At 37.0% G+C, this 16,772-nt stretch overlaps 1 protein-coding gene across 10 annotated transcripts in view; it reads left to right on the top strand.

Moving 5' to 3' along the window:
• Positions 1-16,772, top strand: part of zfhx4 (zinc finger homeobox 4) — a 326,096-nt gene that overhangs the window by 268,549 nt on the left and 40,775 nt on the right. For all 10 annotated transcript variants that reach the window (XM_033019258.1, XM_033019260.1, XM_033019262.1 and 7 more), the window contains one exon: positions 13,108-13,227. In XM_033019258.1, coding sequence (XP_032875149.1) covers positions 13,108-13,227 — 120 coding nt within the window. The remainder of the gene's footprint in view (positions 1-13,107; positions 13,228-16,772) is intronic.

The raw sequence follows: 16,772 nt of genomic DNA, 5'->3' as shown, positions 1-16,772 counted from the left end.
ATGGATGATATATAAGCAGTTTCAAAGCATGATTTTCTGAAATATGAAACATGCTTATAATTCTTTAATAGCTTCAACAAAAAGAAATACAATAGATTTTTTAAGTAAAGTGTAAATCTGTGGTGTGACAATATTTGCACCTCTCCAACTTCCATTGCACTGTTGTCATTTTTGATGCTGCATGGCCAAGCTCATTTTGTTCAGCATCCCCTTTCTTTAAAAAAATCCCAACTAAAATACAATTAAAATACAACTGTAGTACCTAAACTTTCTGATGCATATGGGTTTTGCATATGAAGATGATGTTACAGAGGAAGGGCTTGGGGTTTGGCTGATGGATTTTATTTGTCTGATAGAGTTGACCAGGGAAATAGAGCTACAGCTGGCTACTTCATTAGGTTATCTCATTGATTGAACTGTGCTGAAGTGGTGCAGCAAGCTCCACGATAACTGCTGGTAATAGAACAAAATGAATTCTTATCACAGAGATTGGAAAGGCCATTAACCTCGGCTTCCAGTGCTTTCAGAAGCTAAAGACAGGAAACTGCATGATGACCGGCAAAACTGCTTTCTGTCTAACCACAGGTCACGTTGGAGGGCACGTGGGAATTTTTACCCTTCGGCTTCTGCATAGATGAAACAATTAAAAGACAGATGTTTAAAATCATCCTGTAATTAAAAAAAAGAGAAGGAAGAAAATATCAAAATAGAAAGGATTTTATCTGGATTATTTTGAATGCGGCAATAATTGTTTCCATCAGGGCACTTGCTCTATTACAAGGACAATGATATCAGAAATATTTACCAATGGAATATTAAGGTATTACATCGACACTGCGTGTAGTTTTTGGATCATTTGTTCTTCCTTTGCTGCTTGAGTGGTGAAAATAATTTCATCCATTTAAAAATACATCTCCTGTTTCCATGACATTGGCAGAGGGGCATCTTGCAATTCTTCAAACGATCTGACCCATAAATGCAGTGCATGGCAAATGAATATTTGCTATTTCTTGCCACAAATAGTGGATTAACTGGTTAATTAATCATAATTAGCCTTTTTGAGCCAAGCATTAGCTCAGTGAAAAATTCTGAGGGAAAATAATCTGCAATCATTCAAATTAGACACCTGTGAGGCTGTTTAAAATGCATTTATATAATTCAATTGAAACACGATATGTTAGGCTAGTTTCTCTGAGGTGCACATAAAAAAATGGCTGATTAGTGATTGCTGCCTTAATGTTGTGACCTTAAATGAAATTGAAGCACTTAGTGATGGATGTGGTCACTTGTTGTGGCTGGGATAATCGGTTGCTGTACTGTGCAGTGAAGAAAGCATACAGTACAGATGTAGATGTGGACTATATAATATAGTTATATGAAATTCAGTTCACCCACTGACAGATCACAGATCAGATCAGTTGTATGCTTTTCTGTCTATCAATATTACGGCTCCTCCCCATAGATCTAGTCGCTCAATCCTGAAAGATATTTAGACCAAATACTGTATGCGTGCAGGAGGTATTCCCAATCCTGTAGTTCCTTACTGCATTATTTACATGTGGGTTTTCATTTCATCTCTTTGTAGCATTTTTTTTTTAAATGGAGAAAAACACTCACATCTGTCTTCTCAATTACCATCACAGTAATTATTATGTAAAAACTTTGTGGAATATATGAATCAATATGAAATATAACTGAAAAACAGCAACACAAATGAAGTCTTAAAACTGTAGATACACAACCAAATATCACATGATCTATGCATTATACCTTTTATTAAAGGGCAGAATATGAAGCCAAACTGATCTAATGGATAAGCACATGCAGTATATATTTTTTTTTAAACACACTCCTTTGTTTATATCAAGTAACAAACGAAATAATTAGTTCCTAATGCTTAATATAATATTTATGCTTAATATTTATTGAGTGTATTCACTCTGGACCAGTGTCAAATGTTGTTTGATAATATTCCTGTGAGGGGCATTGGGGCCTTCTTAATTTGTTAACAGTGCTACATGAATGCAAATTGCTGTCATTGTTAATAACTATGAATTAGCATGATGGTATATTAAATAATATTAAGGATCGTAGAGGATTCATAATAACTATCGGCATTGGCTTGTGAAGGCAAAACCAACAGCAAAAGCAATAACCAAAACCAGAATGAAACCCCCACAAAATTGAAATGATACACTTACAAATAATGGAAAATACAGAGGAGGGATTTCAGGGTTGCAATTTAATTGAGTAGTTTAAATTATTGTTATAAACTGCTTGAATTCATTCTCGTAGTTGATGGCATTGTCTGAAGCAAAAATGAGATCTCGGCCTTGTAATCACTCCCAGCTATCCTCCCTGTCCTGTTAAAAAGACCTGAAGTGAACACATTTGGTTCAGGGAGGGTTTTCAGTCTTTCAGTCTGATGTATAACGCACATTATTGGTATATCTGTAGAAATTCTCAGCAAAATCAATATGAGAGAAGGAATCGACATTGAAGGAATGTGTAGGTTGCTTGAAGCATTAGATTTCTGAAGCAAGTTGAGATGCCTATATACATTAATTAAAGTAAATCGATTAATGCTTTCAGGCGACATTGCACTGCTCACTGTTTAAACAAGTGTGGGTTTAATATCTTTATGTGGAAGAATTTCACACACAAGCATCTTAAAACTAGTGAAGCTCAGCACTCCTCATCTTAAGTTTGCCCCTCAAATTTTCTAAGCATAAATTAATAGTCTAAGGTAGACACTGGAGACGCTCAGCAGGGGAGGCAGCATCTATGGAGCAAAGGGATAATTAAAAATTAATAAAGTCTAACTTGTAATGATGGGAGGAAGGGAATGTTCTGGTTTTTTTTTAGCAAACTCTTTGTATGAGTAACCAAGCTCTCCTTGTGAAAAAGATAGCCTTCAAGTTCCTATTAATTTTTCCCCCCCCTCGCCTTAAACCTATGTTCTCTGGTTCTCGATTCCCCTACTTTGGACAAGAGACTCTGTGCATTTACCCAATCTATTCCTCTCATGATTTTGTACAGTATAGGATCGCCCCTCATTCTCCAGTGCTCCAAGGAATAGAGCCCTAGCCTGGTCAACCTTTCCCTATCGCTCAGGCCTTTGAGTCCTGGCAACATCCATGCAAATCTTCTCTGCACCCTTTCCAGCTTTCTCAGCAGGACACTTTTTCAAACCAGGGTGTTTGGGAAGCATTTTGTCTACCTGTTGCTCTGGCTTTTATACTGGTCATTGTCTCCATTATGTCTCTTCCCACTGCCAATGCAATGGTTTTCTGCAGGCTGTCCCGGCCAGTGAGGACTTTGAGACCCCTCTCCTACATTGCACCTTCTCTACCAATGACTTTATTACAACATTTGGAAGCCAGGGATGTCCATTAGTCCTGTGCAACAAGGTTTTCACACTTCCTCAAATCCGATGCGATTGGGAAACTATTTTAAGGTGAAGGGGAAAAGATTTAATAGGAATCTGAGGGGTAACTTTTTCCCACACAGGGTGGTGGATATATGGAACAAGCTGCCAGAGGAGGTAGTTGAGGTGGGGACTATCCCTGCATTTAAGAAGTATAGTTAGACAGGCACATGGATAGGACAGATTTGGAGGGATATGGACCAAATGCTGGCAAGTGGGACTAGTGTAACTGGAACATGTTGGCCGGTGTGGGCAAGTTGGGCGGAAGGGCCTGTTTCCACACTGAATCACTCTATGACTCTATCAGTCAGCACTCGCTGTAGCACTGGAGGCATAAGATGATTTTAAATTCAGCAGTCTGTCCTTAATTGGTACTAATCCACAATATTGGATTATGAACAGCACAGTCAGCATGAGCTGTGTTCAGCAAGGATGTAAATGAGCAGCTAACATGAAATTGGAGCAATAGTGCAGTACAATGGACAGGTGTGATTTAAACATGCATTGCCAACCCGGTCAATTTTTGATGCCTCTCCAAATTTAGCCCATCTGTTTCTAGACACCTTTCACTGCAAACTGCACATCTAAGAGAAAAATATACAAATTTATTTGACATTTTCTTATTCCTTTTCAGCTGAAGGATCTGCTGAAGTTAATTGTATCACTCTTGTTTCTAAGCCATTAAGATATATATTCATTTGCAGCAACTGATTTTTTTTTCCAATGCGCAATTTTAATAACAGAAAAGCTCACACGTTATGGATATTTCAGTAAAGAGAATCTGAGATATCCTGGGAAAACTCTCACTTAATCATAATATCATAGATCACCCTCATCCAGAATAAAATCCCAAATTAATAAGGCTGTTAGGCTATCAAAGTATAGAATCATAGAGCATGCAAATAGAACTTTTGAGTTGACACTCGCCACTTTCTACCCATTGACAAATATCTCAACATGCTCACCATACTCCCATCAGCTACTCCAGATTCTACCACTCACCTACACTGTAGGGGCAACTAACAGTGGATAATTAACCTTCCAACTTGCATGGCTTTGGGATGTGGGTGGAAACTGGAGCACTGGGAGTAGATCCAAAGACAAAGATGGGACCAACAATATTTAAGGGAACTTTGTCTGCACCTTGTGGCGACTCTTTTATGTAATGTGCATGCAAAAACAAAGAATTTCACTATACCTTCACGGTACATGTGACAATAAAGTATCTATCTATCTACGTGTTCACAGGGAGAACGTGCAAACACCATCCAGAGAGCAGCAGTTAGGAAAGAACCTGGGTTTTGAATCTGTGAGGCAAGCAGCTCATCTTGCAGTCCCACTGTGCTGTCAACTATGACTAAAGTTATGATCTTGAATGGAGCCACCATCCCAAATTATTGATTTGCCTCTGCTGTGTAAATCTGATGGTAATAAAAAATGCAGTATCATGCTAAAGTTAAAAGTACTCTCTCGAAGTAACAGCACTGATATAATGCTGACTGGTTTAGCTTTTGAATCTTGTTATAGATTCTGCAATTATATCACCAAAGGCAATTGAGCAAAGTAAATCAAGCCACAACAAAATTACGAAGTATATATCCAGTATCTGGTGGGAGGTATATGGAAGGAGCTTCCAGAGGAGATATTTGGAGTAGGTACCATAACAGCATTTAGAGGATACTCAGACAGGTACATGGATAGGAAAGGATGGAAGATGGATATTTGTCATATGCGGGAAAACTAGCTTGGTGGAGCATCTTGGTCAGCGTGGATGAGTTGTACTAAATACCCTATATCCGTATATTTGTCCCCCAACAATCCCCCCCCCCCCAAATTGACACGCCACCATATCCACCCAGTTACTTTTGATCGGGGAAAGTGAAGAATTTTGAAGTATGTATCATAAATATTCCATGATAATGCCAGTCATATTTCTTTTGAAAATAATTGCACAGATTTGGGGAATCTTGAGCTTATTGACTTAAGAAATCTTATCCTGTTGTCAACATTTTTGTACAAATATTGAACTTTTAAAGCATTATGTGCAGACCTCATGCTTGCATTATTATCATTTGTTTGTTCACCATTGCAACCCTCCTTTGCATTTGCCTTGAATCTCAGCTGATTTTATTTTTTGAACAAACTGAAAAATCTTCCTGATAACTCCAATGTATTTTGGGTGTAGCTGCATCTAACACATTTATTGGAGTAACTGCACTGAAAGAATGACGTATGTTGATGATGCAAAACTGCCAAATATGGTTCTGGTCTCTCCCAACATCGGGAACGTGTTTCCTGCCTCTAGCGTGTCCAAGCCCTTAACAATCTTATATATTTCAATGAGATTCCCTCTCATCCTTCTAAACTCCAGCGTGTACAAGCCCAGCTGCTCCATTCTCTCAGCATATGACAGTCCCGCCATCCCGGGAATTAACCTTGTAAACCTACGCTGCAGTCCCTCAATAGCAAGAATGTCCTTCCTCAAATTAGGGGACCAAAACTGCACACAATACTCCAGGTGTGGTCTCACTAGTTCTTTGAAATTTGGTGGTAAGATAGAACAACCAATTTAGTATTCTTTGTCTAATAGTATTGCAGTACATCAAAGTCCGAAATCATCCTCGTCCAATTCAGTTAAAGATTCAGTAAATCTGAATGCAAAGATTCAAGACTTGTTTTGGTTCCTTTGAAAACCTGTGTCATGATCTCTGATCTATGGATTTACCATGATAATAAGTGACTTCAGTATTGAAAATCATTAGTGGATTTTGTTGTCAGATGTAATTTGTGGAGTACATCCTTTAAACTATCCTCGACAAGAAGCAGTCACACAATGTTGATGACCAAACATTACTTGTATGTTTTAAAAAAAAATCCAAGTTATGTGGATTAATTATAGAGTATTCATGAACTTCATCATAATTCATGCAATTCATGTTCCCAAAGATAATATGGAGGTGTATATTAGGAATAACATTCACTTGGAAGCTGTAACGGTTATCATTGGCTTTCGACAGTAAACCCTCAACCTTAACACAGAGTTTGCCTTTGGAGACAGAAAACTATGGCTTTAATAGTTTGAGGTGTAGCATCAAGCATCATTACAAAATTAAGAATAAACAATGAAGCCAGTGCAATAATAGATCTTAGGAACATGGATACATAGAAAAATAGGTGCAGGAGTAGGCCATTCGACCCTTCGAGCCAGCACCACCATTCAATATGATCATGGCTGATCACCTAAAATCAGTACCCCGTTCCTGCTTTTTCTTCATATCCCTTGATTCCTTTATTCTTAAGAGCTAAATCTAACTCTTTCCCTCTGAAGGTGGAATAAATACGATCTTCAGGATTTTGCATTAAAACATTTATTTATTACTTGCATGAAGATAATCATTTCCATGACCTTACCACATAACAATCTTGTAAAGTTATAATTCATTTTGTAACAGGGAAAACCAGCATTTATTGTCCATCTCGTATAACCCTTGAGGAGGAGGTGTTGAGTCTCCTCGTCAAACAGCTATAGTCATTCAACTGAAGGTGTTGCCACAGTGGCGTTAGGTAGACAATTCCAGGATGTTGGCACCGGTAATATATGTTCAGGTCAGGATATGACATGGAGGGGAATCAAATGGTGGTGGTGTACCCAGATGCCTGGTGCCTTTGTCCTATTTAGCGCTAGGAGTCCCTGTGGGTTTGGGACATGCAGAAACAAGGAACTGCAAATGCTGGTTTACACAAAAGGACCCAAGTGCTGGAGTAATTCTGAGAAGCATCTTCTCTGGACAGGTGAAGTTTCAGTCTGATTCAGATTACTTTAAACTACATCAGTCTAAATGTGTAGGAAGGAACTGCAGATGCTGCTTTAAACCCAAGATAGACACAAAAAATGTCACCCATTCCTTCTCTCCAGAGATGCTGCCTGTCCCGCTGAGTTACTCCTTTTTTTGTCCATCTTCTGCATCAGTCTAAAATAAGGTCCCTACCCAAAACATCACATATTCATGTTCTCCTGAGATGCTGCTTGACCCACTGAGTTACTCCAACACTTTGTGTCCATCAGTTTGGGTCATGTTGTTGCGGTAAGACTAGGCAAGTCGTTGCAGTGCATTTTCTAGATGTCAGAATAGTGGTTGTGTTCTACTCTTTGTCCTGTTATTCATCTTTGACAACAAAAAACAAAAATACTGTGTTTAAAAGGATGTCGTGCTGTGGAAGGTCCTTAAAGGGAACAAGAATATTCATTCAGGGGGTCAACATACAGAGCTGTTTTCATATGAAGATGACATTTGAACTTGATTCTCCTGAGGGAGCTATTGATCAGTATCTGGTGGAAAGAGGAAGATTGTTGATCGTGACCAAGGATCGAACCATTTGCTGTTTTACAGTGTTCTGTCTATTACGGGAGGAGTACCTTGAGGGCAGAGGGACAACCACTAGCCTCTAGAAATGTATCTCCCATTGATTAATGACACTGAGCGGTGATTGGATTGAGGGTATATGGGGTACGGGTGCAGAGTTAAATGTGTAGAAGGAGAGGAAAATCTTTCAAATCTTTATATGTACAGTATATATATTTTTATAATTAAACTTGTGGACTTTGTAAATTCTCCAGAAATGCTGTGTGACTCGCTGAGTTACTCCAGCACTTTGTGTCTATCTTTGTAAATTAATTGAGGTTTTCCTTTAATAACATGCGCAGAAAAATAGTTTAACAATATTGAATTAGTTAGAATTGGATTTTCACAATTAACTAATTAGAACTCAATTGTTGAAATTGTTCACATTGTTAAACTTAACTGGGCAAATGTTAATGTTATTTTGATATTTACTATTGTGGTTCTATAGGCATAATCGGAATATGTTTTGGGGCCCCTTTTTGTCATCAAAGTTCCTCAAATCACATTTTTCTGTGCATTTTATTTTGAGAATAATATGTACATACACCATCAGTTTTCCTAATTACATTAAAAAAACATTAAAATAACTGTTAAAGCAAAAGCTCACGATGATGGGTACATTTGTGAGAATGTGATTACTTTTTTTATTTTAAAGGACAACTAATAATGTCATTAAACTCGCTTTGGAGATCACCTAACGTAGCTTTGTTAAGTAAATTCAATCATAATTAAGAGAATCGAAAGCTTCAATATTCAACATGGCTGTGCGTGCATATTTTTTCCATGCGTGTAATAAACTGTGCTGTCATATAGAAAACAAAGAGTTGGAATAAATGGGTTGTTTTCTGGCTGGAGGGATGTAACCAGTGGAATATCCCAGGGATCTTTTCTTGGCCCACAATTGTTTTCCATTTACATTAATGACCTGGAGAAAGGACGAAATGTTAGATTTCCAAGTTTGTTGCTGATACGAAAATAAGTGGAAGGGCATGTTATGATGAGGATATTGTAATTCTGCAGAGGGATATAGATGGATTGAGTAATTGAGCAAAAACATGTCAAATGGAGCTTAATGTGGGGAAGTGCGAGGTCATGAAGAGGAATGTACAGGGATTAAAAAGGTGGATTATTATCTAAATGGAGAGAGAGGCTGTAAATAAGTGAATTTCAGAGGGTCCAGGGCATCAATCATAAAGTTAGCAGGCAGGTTCAACAAGCAGTCTATTGCAAAAGGATTAGAGTTTAAGAACAGCGAGGCTTTGTTACAGTTGTAGACGGTGTTGGTGAGGTCAAACCTGGATTACTGTCCATTGTTTTGGTTCCCTTACCTAAAAAATGGATATGGTAATGTTGGAGGCAGTCCAAGGGTGTTTCCCCAAGGTAATTGCTGGGATGAGTGGGTTGGCTGATCAAGACAATCCTCACAGTTTGAGAGTTTGGTAGAATGAAGGATGAACTTACTCAAACGTATGTGATCCTAAAGGGATTTAACAGAGGAGATGTTGAGATGTTCACTCTAGTGAGAGAGTCATGACCCAAGAGTCATGACTACAAAGTAAAGTTCCATGAAACGACAGTGCGGAGAAATTTCTTCTCAGAGGCTTGCGAATCCCTGGAATTCTCTATCCCCAAGGAAGGAGGAGGCCAGATTATTAGATGTATTTAAGATGGAGATAGTTAAGTATTTGAAAAATCGAGACATTAGGGTTGTGATGAAGAGGTGGTGAGGTCAGCATTGATCAGCCATGATTCGATTGAATGGAGGGACAGGTATGAGGAGCCAGGTGGCAGATTCCTGTTCCTATTATCTCGTGTTGTTGCATTAAAAACTACTCTCAGCTCTTTTTTGGCTCTGTGGCCTTGATAGACAAACTCTCTAAAGAGAACCGTATTAGGCATATACATTGCCATGGCCTTCTTCAGCCAATACTTTGATACACTTCAATCTTTTCCTTGCAGTCAAGGAAATATTACTGGACTACCATTCTTTTTCATTTCTGCAGCACATACCTCGCATTAAGTAGTCAACACAATGAGAAAAATCAGGGTTATTTTTCTATGTCAGAAATGAACACTTCATTACCAAAAGATAGACACAAAATGCTGGAGTAACTCAGCAGGACAGGCAGCATCTCTGGGGAATGGATAACGTTTGGGTCAAGACTCTTCTTCAGACTGAGATTCAGGGGAGAGGGAGAAATAGGGATATTAGGGGACGATGATCAAAGAAAATGTAGCATGGATCATTGTTTGCTGAGGGAACGTTTGACAACGAGGCATAGAATCAGTGAAATTTAATGAGTACAGTGAAACTAGGCGGAGAACTAGGATGGGGGATGGGGAACTACAAGGTTAGAGGCTGTGGAGGGCAGACAGCTGGAAGTGATAAAATCAGAAATTGTCTGAGAGATTATGGCCTGATGCTCATCTGTGGGGTCATGGTCTCGACCCGAAACGTCACCCATTCCTACTCTCCAGAGATGCTGCCTGTCTCGCTGAGTTACTCCAGCATTTAAGGTCTTTCGGTGTAAACCAGCATCTGCAGTTCCTTCCTACGCACTTCATTACCAATCCCGATGAGATATTTCTTTCCTGATTATAAAAATATTTCACTAGCAGGATTTAACATTTTGATACACATGGTGTTGAATTAATAAATAACTGAACAATGGGTTTAGGGTTCAAAATACATCTGCTTTTCTGTAAACAGCTTTTAGTTTCTATCGAGCCTCTGCTGCTCCTTCACAAATGTTTTTCCTTTAGTGCATTTGAGCAAAAGGAGGGCTGAAAGGACAGAAGTATGTATCTGGTGGACAGTTTGCCTCAGACGTTTTATTTGTTTGTGGCACGCAGGAACCTTCTAAAGTTATAGCCTCAGCACTGCTGTTTGCTATTAAGTTGATGGGGAGTCTATCCCACAGTTGCTCTGTGCTGTTGATACAAAGTCTTTGTTCACGTTAAGATTAGTCAAACTGTTGTGAGGGTCAGGCCAGGGTCAGACTCCATGATGATGTATAGGAGAATATGTCTGGGAATTTCTCTTGCTCTTAAAACACATACCAGAAAGGCAGAAGAGGGCTGAGCAAACTGACTGATGAGACCCAGATGATAGTCACTCTTACTGGGTTCATAATTTGCCTTTTAACACACCATGTTTTATTAATGTGTGGCGTGATCGCCTTGAAAATTTCATGTCCCCCGAAGGTAGGGACACTTTGTGACACTTCATTTCCTCGCCCACGGGAAATGGGTCAGTAAATCCAGTGAAAGAACAATGTGTAAATTCCCGAGGATGAGAAAGAAAGGTCTTTTTGCAAGCTTGCTTAGGCTCCAGGCCCCGATGCTGGATGTGAGCAGTGTGTACACTCGATATTAAACAGCCCTATCAGGTATGATCAGAGAGACGCAGCATTCCAAACTGTGATCCCCTACCACCTTTACAAATACATCCCTGTCCACCTACTGTGACCAGTGAGCTTGCAGAATCTTCTCTTTGATTAACAATCAGGATTGGTATAATATAACGATGCTGCCATAGAGGCAAATAGGAGGATGTACATGCAGTCTAATAGAGTTTGGAAACCAATTCTAATCACTCTGAACCGGGTTAATCTGTGCACATCGAGGTACAAATCAATTTAGATCAATCTGTTTTTAACATACCCTTGAGATGGATTAAAAGAGATCAGTTTAAAATTATCCCATTCCTTGGCTTTGTGTGAAGGCAAAACCTACTTGAATCATTTCTAATATGTACAGCAAATAAACCGAAGTGATTTCAGATTGCTAAAGGAAAATTAACCAATCTGTGCTTGTGTGTAAAAGCAAACATAGCATTTTATATCCGTGTAGAATATTTTTAATCCGTTGATTGAGCACAGCACTCAGCTTTATTATTTCTGCATTTCAGATTTTTGGAATGCTGTCACCCAAAAGTCATCTTAATGCTAAACTAGCAATTTTTGCAACCATCTGCTGCATATAACAGGGAATATTTCATCCTGCTGTCAGAACACTATCAATAAAACATAGCATTCAGACTGTGCTCATTTTCCCCTCTTCAATCACTGTAGCATTTGCAATGAAAATGTTATATTATATTTATTCCTGAGTTGATGCATTGTGCTTAAATGCAAAATGATACAGTGGTATGGAACTTAAGGGGTTAACTTGTCTTAGTCAGTTAACAAAGGCATTGCTTATCAAACAAGGACTGGGGGGCTATATGTCAGTGTGCTCGGGACCTGCTCGTCTCCTCAGGGTCAATTCTTATGGTTATTAAGTTTTTATGAATCTGATGAGTGCAGTCTTTTGCCGTGATCGACAGGACATGGCACCATTTTCCTTCCATCTCCCAATTTGTTTAATTCCTACCGGGACCTGCAAATATGATTTTTATTTTGCAATGCGATGAACACAGCATGCAGTGCTGTGGGAGTTGCAGGCCTGGTTATCTGGCATTACTCAGACTGCTAAAAATTCATTAAAATGTGACATCAACACAGTGAGAGACAAATGATCACAGGATGAAAAGGAACAGTGGGCATTTCATGGATTAGTGCTGCATAACCTTAGCTGTGCAGCTAACTGTATAAACTGATTAATCCAGCACCATTACAGCTTGGAAGAACGCATAACTATTTAAATTGGTGTCGGCTTTTTTATTTATAGATTTGAATAAAGATATGAATGAAAGTATGCAGTGTAATCGTTCTTTAGCAAACATTTTAAAAGGGTGTTAACGGTGCGGCGTTTGAAGGAATATTACATTATATCTAAAAGACTGCCCCCTATAGGTACTCTGAAATTAATCATACATTCTCAGATCAATATTACCTGAGAGCTAAAAGGTTTCAATTTTAAATCTGGGCATTCTGTAAATATTGGGCTTGGCTATGTTCAATTATGCAAGATCAATAAAATACTGTGAACAATTAAACTATCAATTCAACATTGCTATTTATCTGAACACATGTAGATATATGTTCAATAATCATTTTAATGATTGTTATGCAAAAACATCTAAAGCTCGACATTAATAAGATTTTGCATTAAGGCATGCAATTAAATATTATTGCAGATTTACATTTAGAAAATAGTTCATCTTCCAATGCAAAGTGGAAGCATTGAAATCAATACTGGAGCACATTTTGTATTTTATTTCTTTTTAACTCTCTGTGAAGTACAAGGTATAGAATGCAGTAATCATTTCCCCTAAACAAATCCTGAACCATTTTTAATCTGTTGTCCTAACCTCCATTATAATTTTAATTACAGACGAGCAAAGTGAAGACTCTGAAGGTCCTAGTAAAACCATTGTTGCAGCTGCTGCTACTGATAACAAGGACACCAGTGAAAAAGACAACAAAGAAAACAAGAAGTCTGACAAAGACTCTGGTAATACTTGTAGATTTTGTCATTTTTCCATATTAAATTTTCTTTTGATCTTAAAATTAAGTGCCCAGTTCCCCTCCCCCCGTCTCAATCGTATTCATCACATGTGTGTTTTACATGTGATTTCTATCAGTAGCCTCATGCTGACCTATTTTTAATCATAACCATCTGACAGGATAGATGAGGATAAGTTGGAGAATATTACAGAATGGCCAGTAAGATTATTTTTTAATCAAATAAGTTTGCGTGCTTGTAATTTTAAGCGCCTTTCATTAATCTTTGCTGTACTTGTGATTCCTCTGATGACATATTAATTTTGTTTAAGCCCAGGATTAGATACCAATCATGTATTTTTTCCATTATGCCAAGGCATATCAGTATCGTTGACCAGAGGCCTTTCGGTCTTTTTTTCTTCAGTCATTTTCCTCAGTAATACAAAGCAGTCTCTACCTGTGCAATAAATTCTGCATTAATACATTTTGCAGTAATTGTCTGGCTTTAATGGCATCTTGCATTAAACCAGCATCTGGTATAAATACTGCAAGTCTTTTCCATATTTTCCTTGGCAGACAATGCTGGGTGCATGATTTGCCGTTGTTGTTTCTTAGTTTGTATTTTTTTTACCTTTTGTATCAAAGACAAAACCACAGTCATATTAATATGTTGGCACTCATTGCAGCACGCTAGGCATAGTCACATAATGTCAGATGTAGTGAGGGAGGGCACTGATATAGGTTAAAGACTGTTGGTTTGAAGTGTATATTTCTTTTCATACACAGAAGCATGGACTAAAAATGAATCTGAAAATAAATGTCCTTTCTTTCAAAAAGAAAGCACCACGCTTTTTATGAAGATTACTGGAGTATTCTAGCAAGCATATTACAGCCGGTATGCTTATTTGCACCACTACAGAGGCTCAAATCTGGCCAGATTGACTGTGCATCAGAAAAATAGATTTTCACTTCCCATAATATCAAAATCACTCTAGATTATGCAATATGAGCTCCAGGAAAATAAAGCCCAGTTAAAATAAAACCTTGTCATTTTTTCTCAGTATTAGAATTCTTGTGTCATTGCATTGTGGCATACATTAGTTTATCTCAATAATTGGTACGTAGGTATAATCAGGATGCAGAATTTAAGACTTTAAGTACAAGTAGCTTTTACTGGACTGAAAATACATCTGGTGAAGTAGAACTCGCCCATATCTCATTTATTTTGTCATTTTAATCTAGTGTCACTTTAGATTAATTATAATCAAAATTTATTTTTCTATGCAAATGTATTAATCTGGATAAACTCCATATTAGTTCTTCACTGCATAAGTGTAATGTGTCTCTGACATAGTAAAAGAAACAGTTTTAATAATACAGTAAACACAAGTAAGATGTAAATCAACCTTCTTTATTTCAAGTAATATTACCATGGACGTATCTTCATTTATAAGCAAACTTTCCTTAATCACAATGACTAATTTATTTTTATTGTTTTAATATAATATAGGGATTTGCTAAGCAATGAAAACTTAATTCCTGATAGGTGCATTGAAATAATCAAAACATCAAGTCTCATAATTTACAATTTGATTTTTAAAGCTTTTTTTAGTTAATCAGAATATTGCTGCAAAATGTATTCTTATTCAACCATAGGCATATTAGTGCAAAGTTTGAGCTTAGGGCTTGATGCATGACTTAGTTTGACATTTAAATGTTGCCATTTGAACTACGGGTCAGTAATGGTTAACCTACGTTTTCATCTCTGTATTTCACGTCAATGACAAGAGATGTAAAACGTAATGGAAAAGCACTATTTCTGCTATTGTGTTTTTTAATTCAACTCTAGTCATTTCCAATGTTTGAATCCGATTAACTCAGTTAGGGCTCAACTGCACATATAGAACAAAAATAATATTGAGCTAAGTTTTTAATTTTAGAAATTGTACTACTTAATCCTGCAGATTAAGAATAGTCCTCTGAAGCAGAAAATCTGTGGAATTTACATTCACCAGTAGAAAAATACAGATTATTATTGTTGCAGCCATATATTCATATTGTTGAATACACAAGAATTAATTTCTATTTTTGAATATCAAAGATGTAGTATACAAAGAATAACTTAGTAAGTTACAAATATGAAATGGGTGATCTGTAATTTTTGTATTAATATGTTCACCACTTCTTCCCTTACTTAACCAATACCAAGCATTGAAATTTGCAAAACTCTAAATTCATTTTTTGGGAACATTTATTGCATAAGTAATTCTCATGGTTACATAGGATTGAACATAAACACGCCTGTACCCATCTACATTACACTGCCAATTGCACGTAAAATAGGTTTACTATAATTCCTGATTGTGTCAGTAACCTGTTTAAAATTACAAATTAGTACAAATATGCGATCTTCAATATTTTTTACAGAATATGTCAAGGACAATATTAATGATTTCACTGAATGCAAGTAGCCAACATTTCAGAGCCACTATTTGGCATCTTCAGTGCTTTGTAAGACAGTTGATTGGTCTCCAGAATTGTGCTTCCTTGTATTTATTTTCTCTTTTAAACATGCTGTTTTGTTTCTCTTATTTTAGTCCTTTTCACTTCATGTTAACAGTAAGCCTATTAACATTTGGAATAGATCAAATGCGTTTTTACATATTATGTAAGATCATACTGTTTTTTTTCAATCCTTACACTTTTAATGCATGTGGATAATTTAGTACTAATTATTACTAACAACAAAACCATTCCACAAACAATGATGGCTGAGACCTAGACACAAGCTAAAACATTTATTTAGTAATTTTAAGCATTTGGATAGGAGGCATAATAGAGGAATGCATTTTATTTGCAACCACTAGGCAATAATTTGAATAGTATACTAACTAGATTATTCTATGTTAATAGTGCCATATTATTTTCACGTTGATAAGCAATGTCAGGATGATTCTTGAAAATCAAATCTCTCAGACACCTGCAATCAACAGCCAGGTTAATTGTCTGACTTGTCGACTAGATTTGTGCCGTGCAAATATCAGACACCGCATTTTGTTTTGTTGTAATTGACCAAGCTCCTGGGATCTTAAAAAATCGGTGTCATTCTGAGAAATATTGTGTGGCAGCTACTTAGAATAGTGCTTTATTTTATAGGTGAAAATAAAATGAGGTCAGAATACATACATAAGCAGAAACAATTTTATGTTAAGGAATGTGACAGCAAGCTCCAGAGCTGAGTATTAAACATAATGTTAATAAAAATTAAATGTCAGCCATAAATGTAATATGTGCTGCTTAAGAACTTGCTTGTCAAAATATACCGTTTATGAGGTAAAAGTATTTGTCTGCAGACAAATGTCCAAATTTTTCTACTAACGATAGCTCTTGTCATGAAGACAGTTCTAAGAGCATGTAATAGAAATTGCATATATTAGAATTTGCATACTGTCATCCATTTATAATAGTTTTGCTCCCAGGTTTCATTTAAATAATTTATTGTGTATTTATCAAATTCTAAAGTATGTGTGTGTGTATATATATATATATATGTGT

Source organism: Amblyraja radiata, chromosome 4 (genome assembly GCF_010909765.2).
Source record: "Amblyraja radiata isolate CabotCenter1 chromosome 4, sAmbRad1.1.pri, whole genome shotgun sequence".
Lineage (NCBI taxonomy): Eukaryota > Metazoa > Chordata > Chondrichthyes > Rajiformes > Rajidae > Amblyraja > Amblyraja radiata.
The sequence above is the reverse complement of the archived record's forward strand: the minus strand, read 5'-3'. Positions and strand labels throughout refer to the sequence as shown.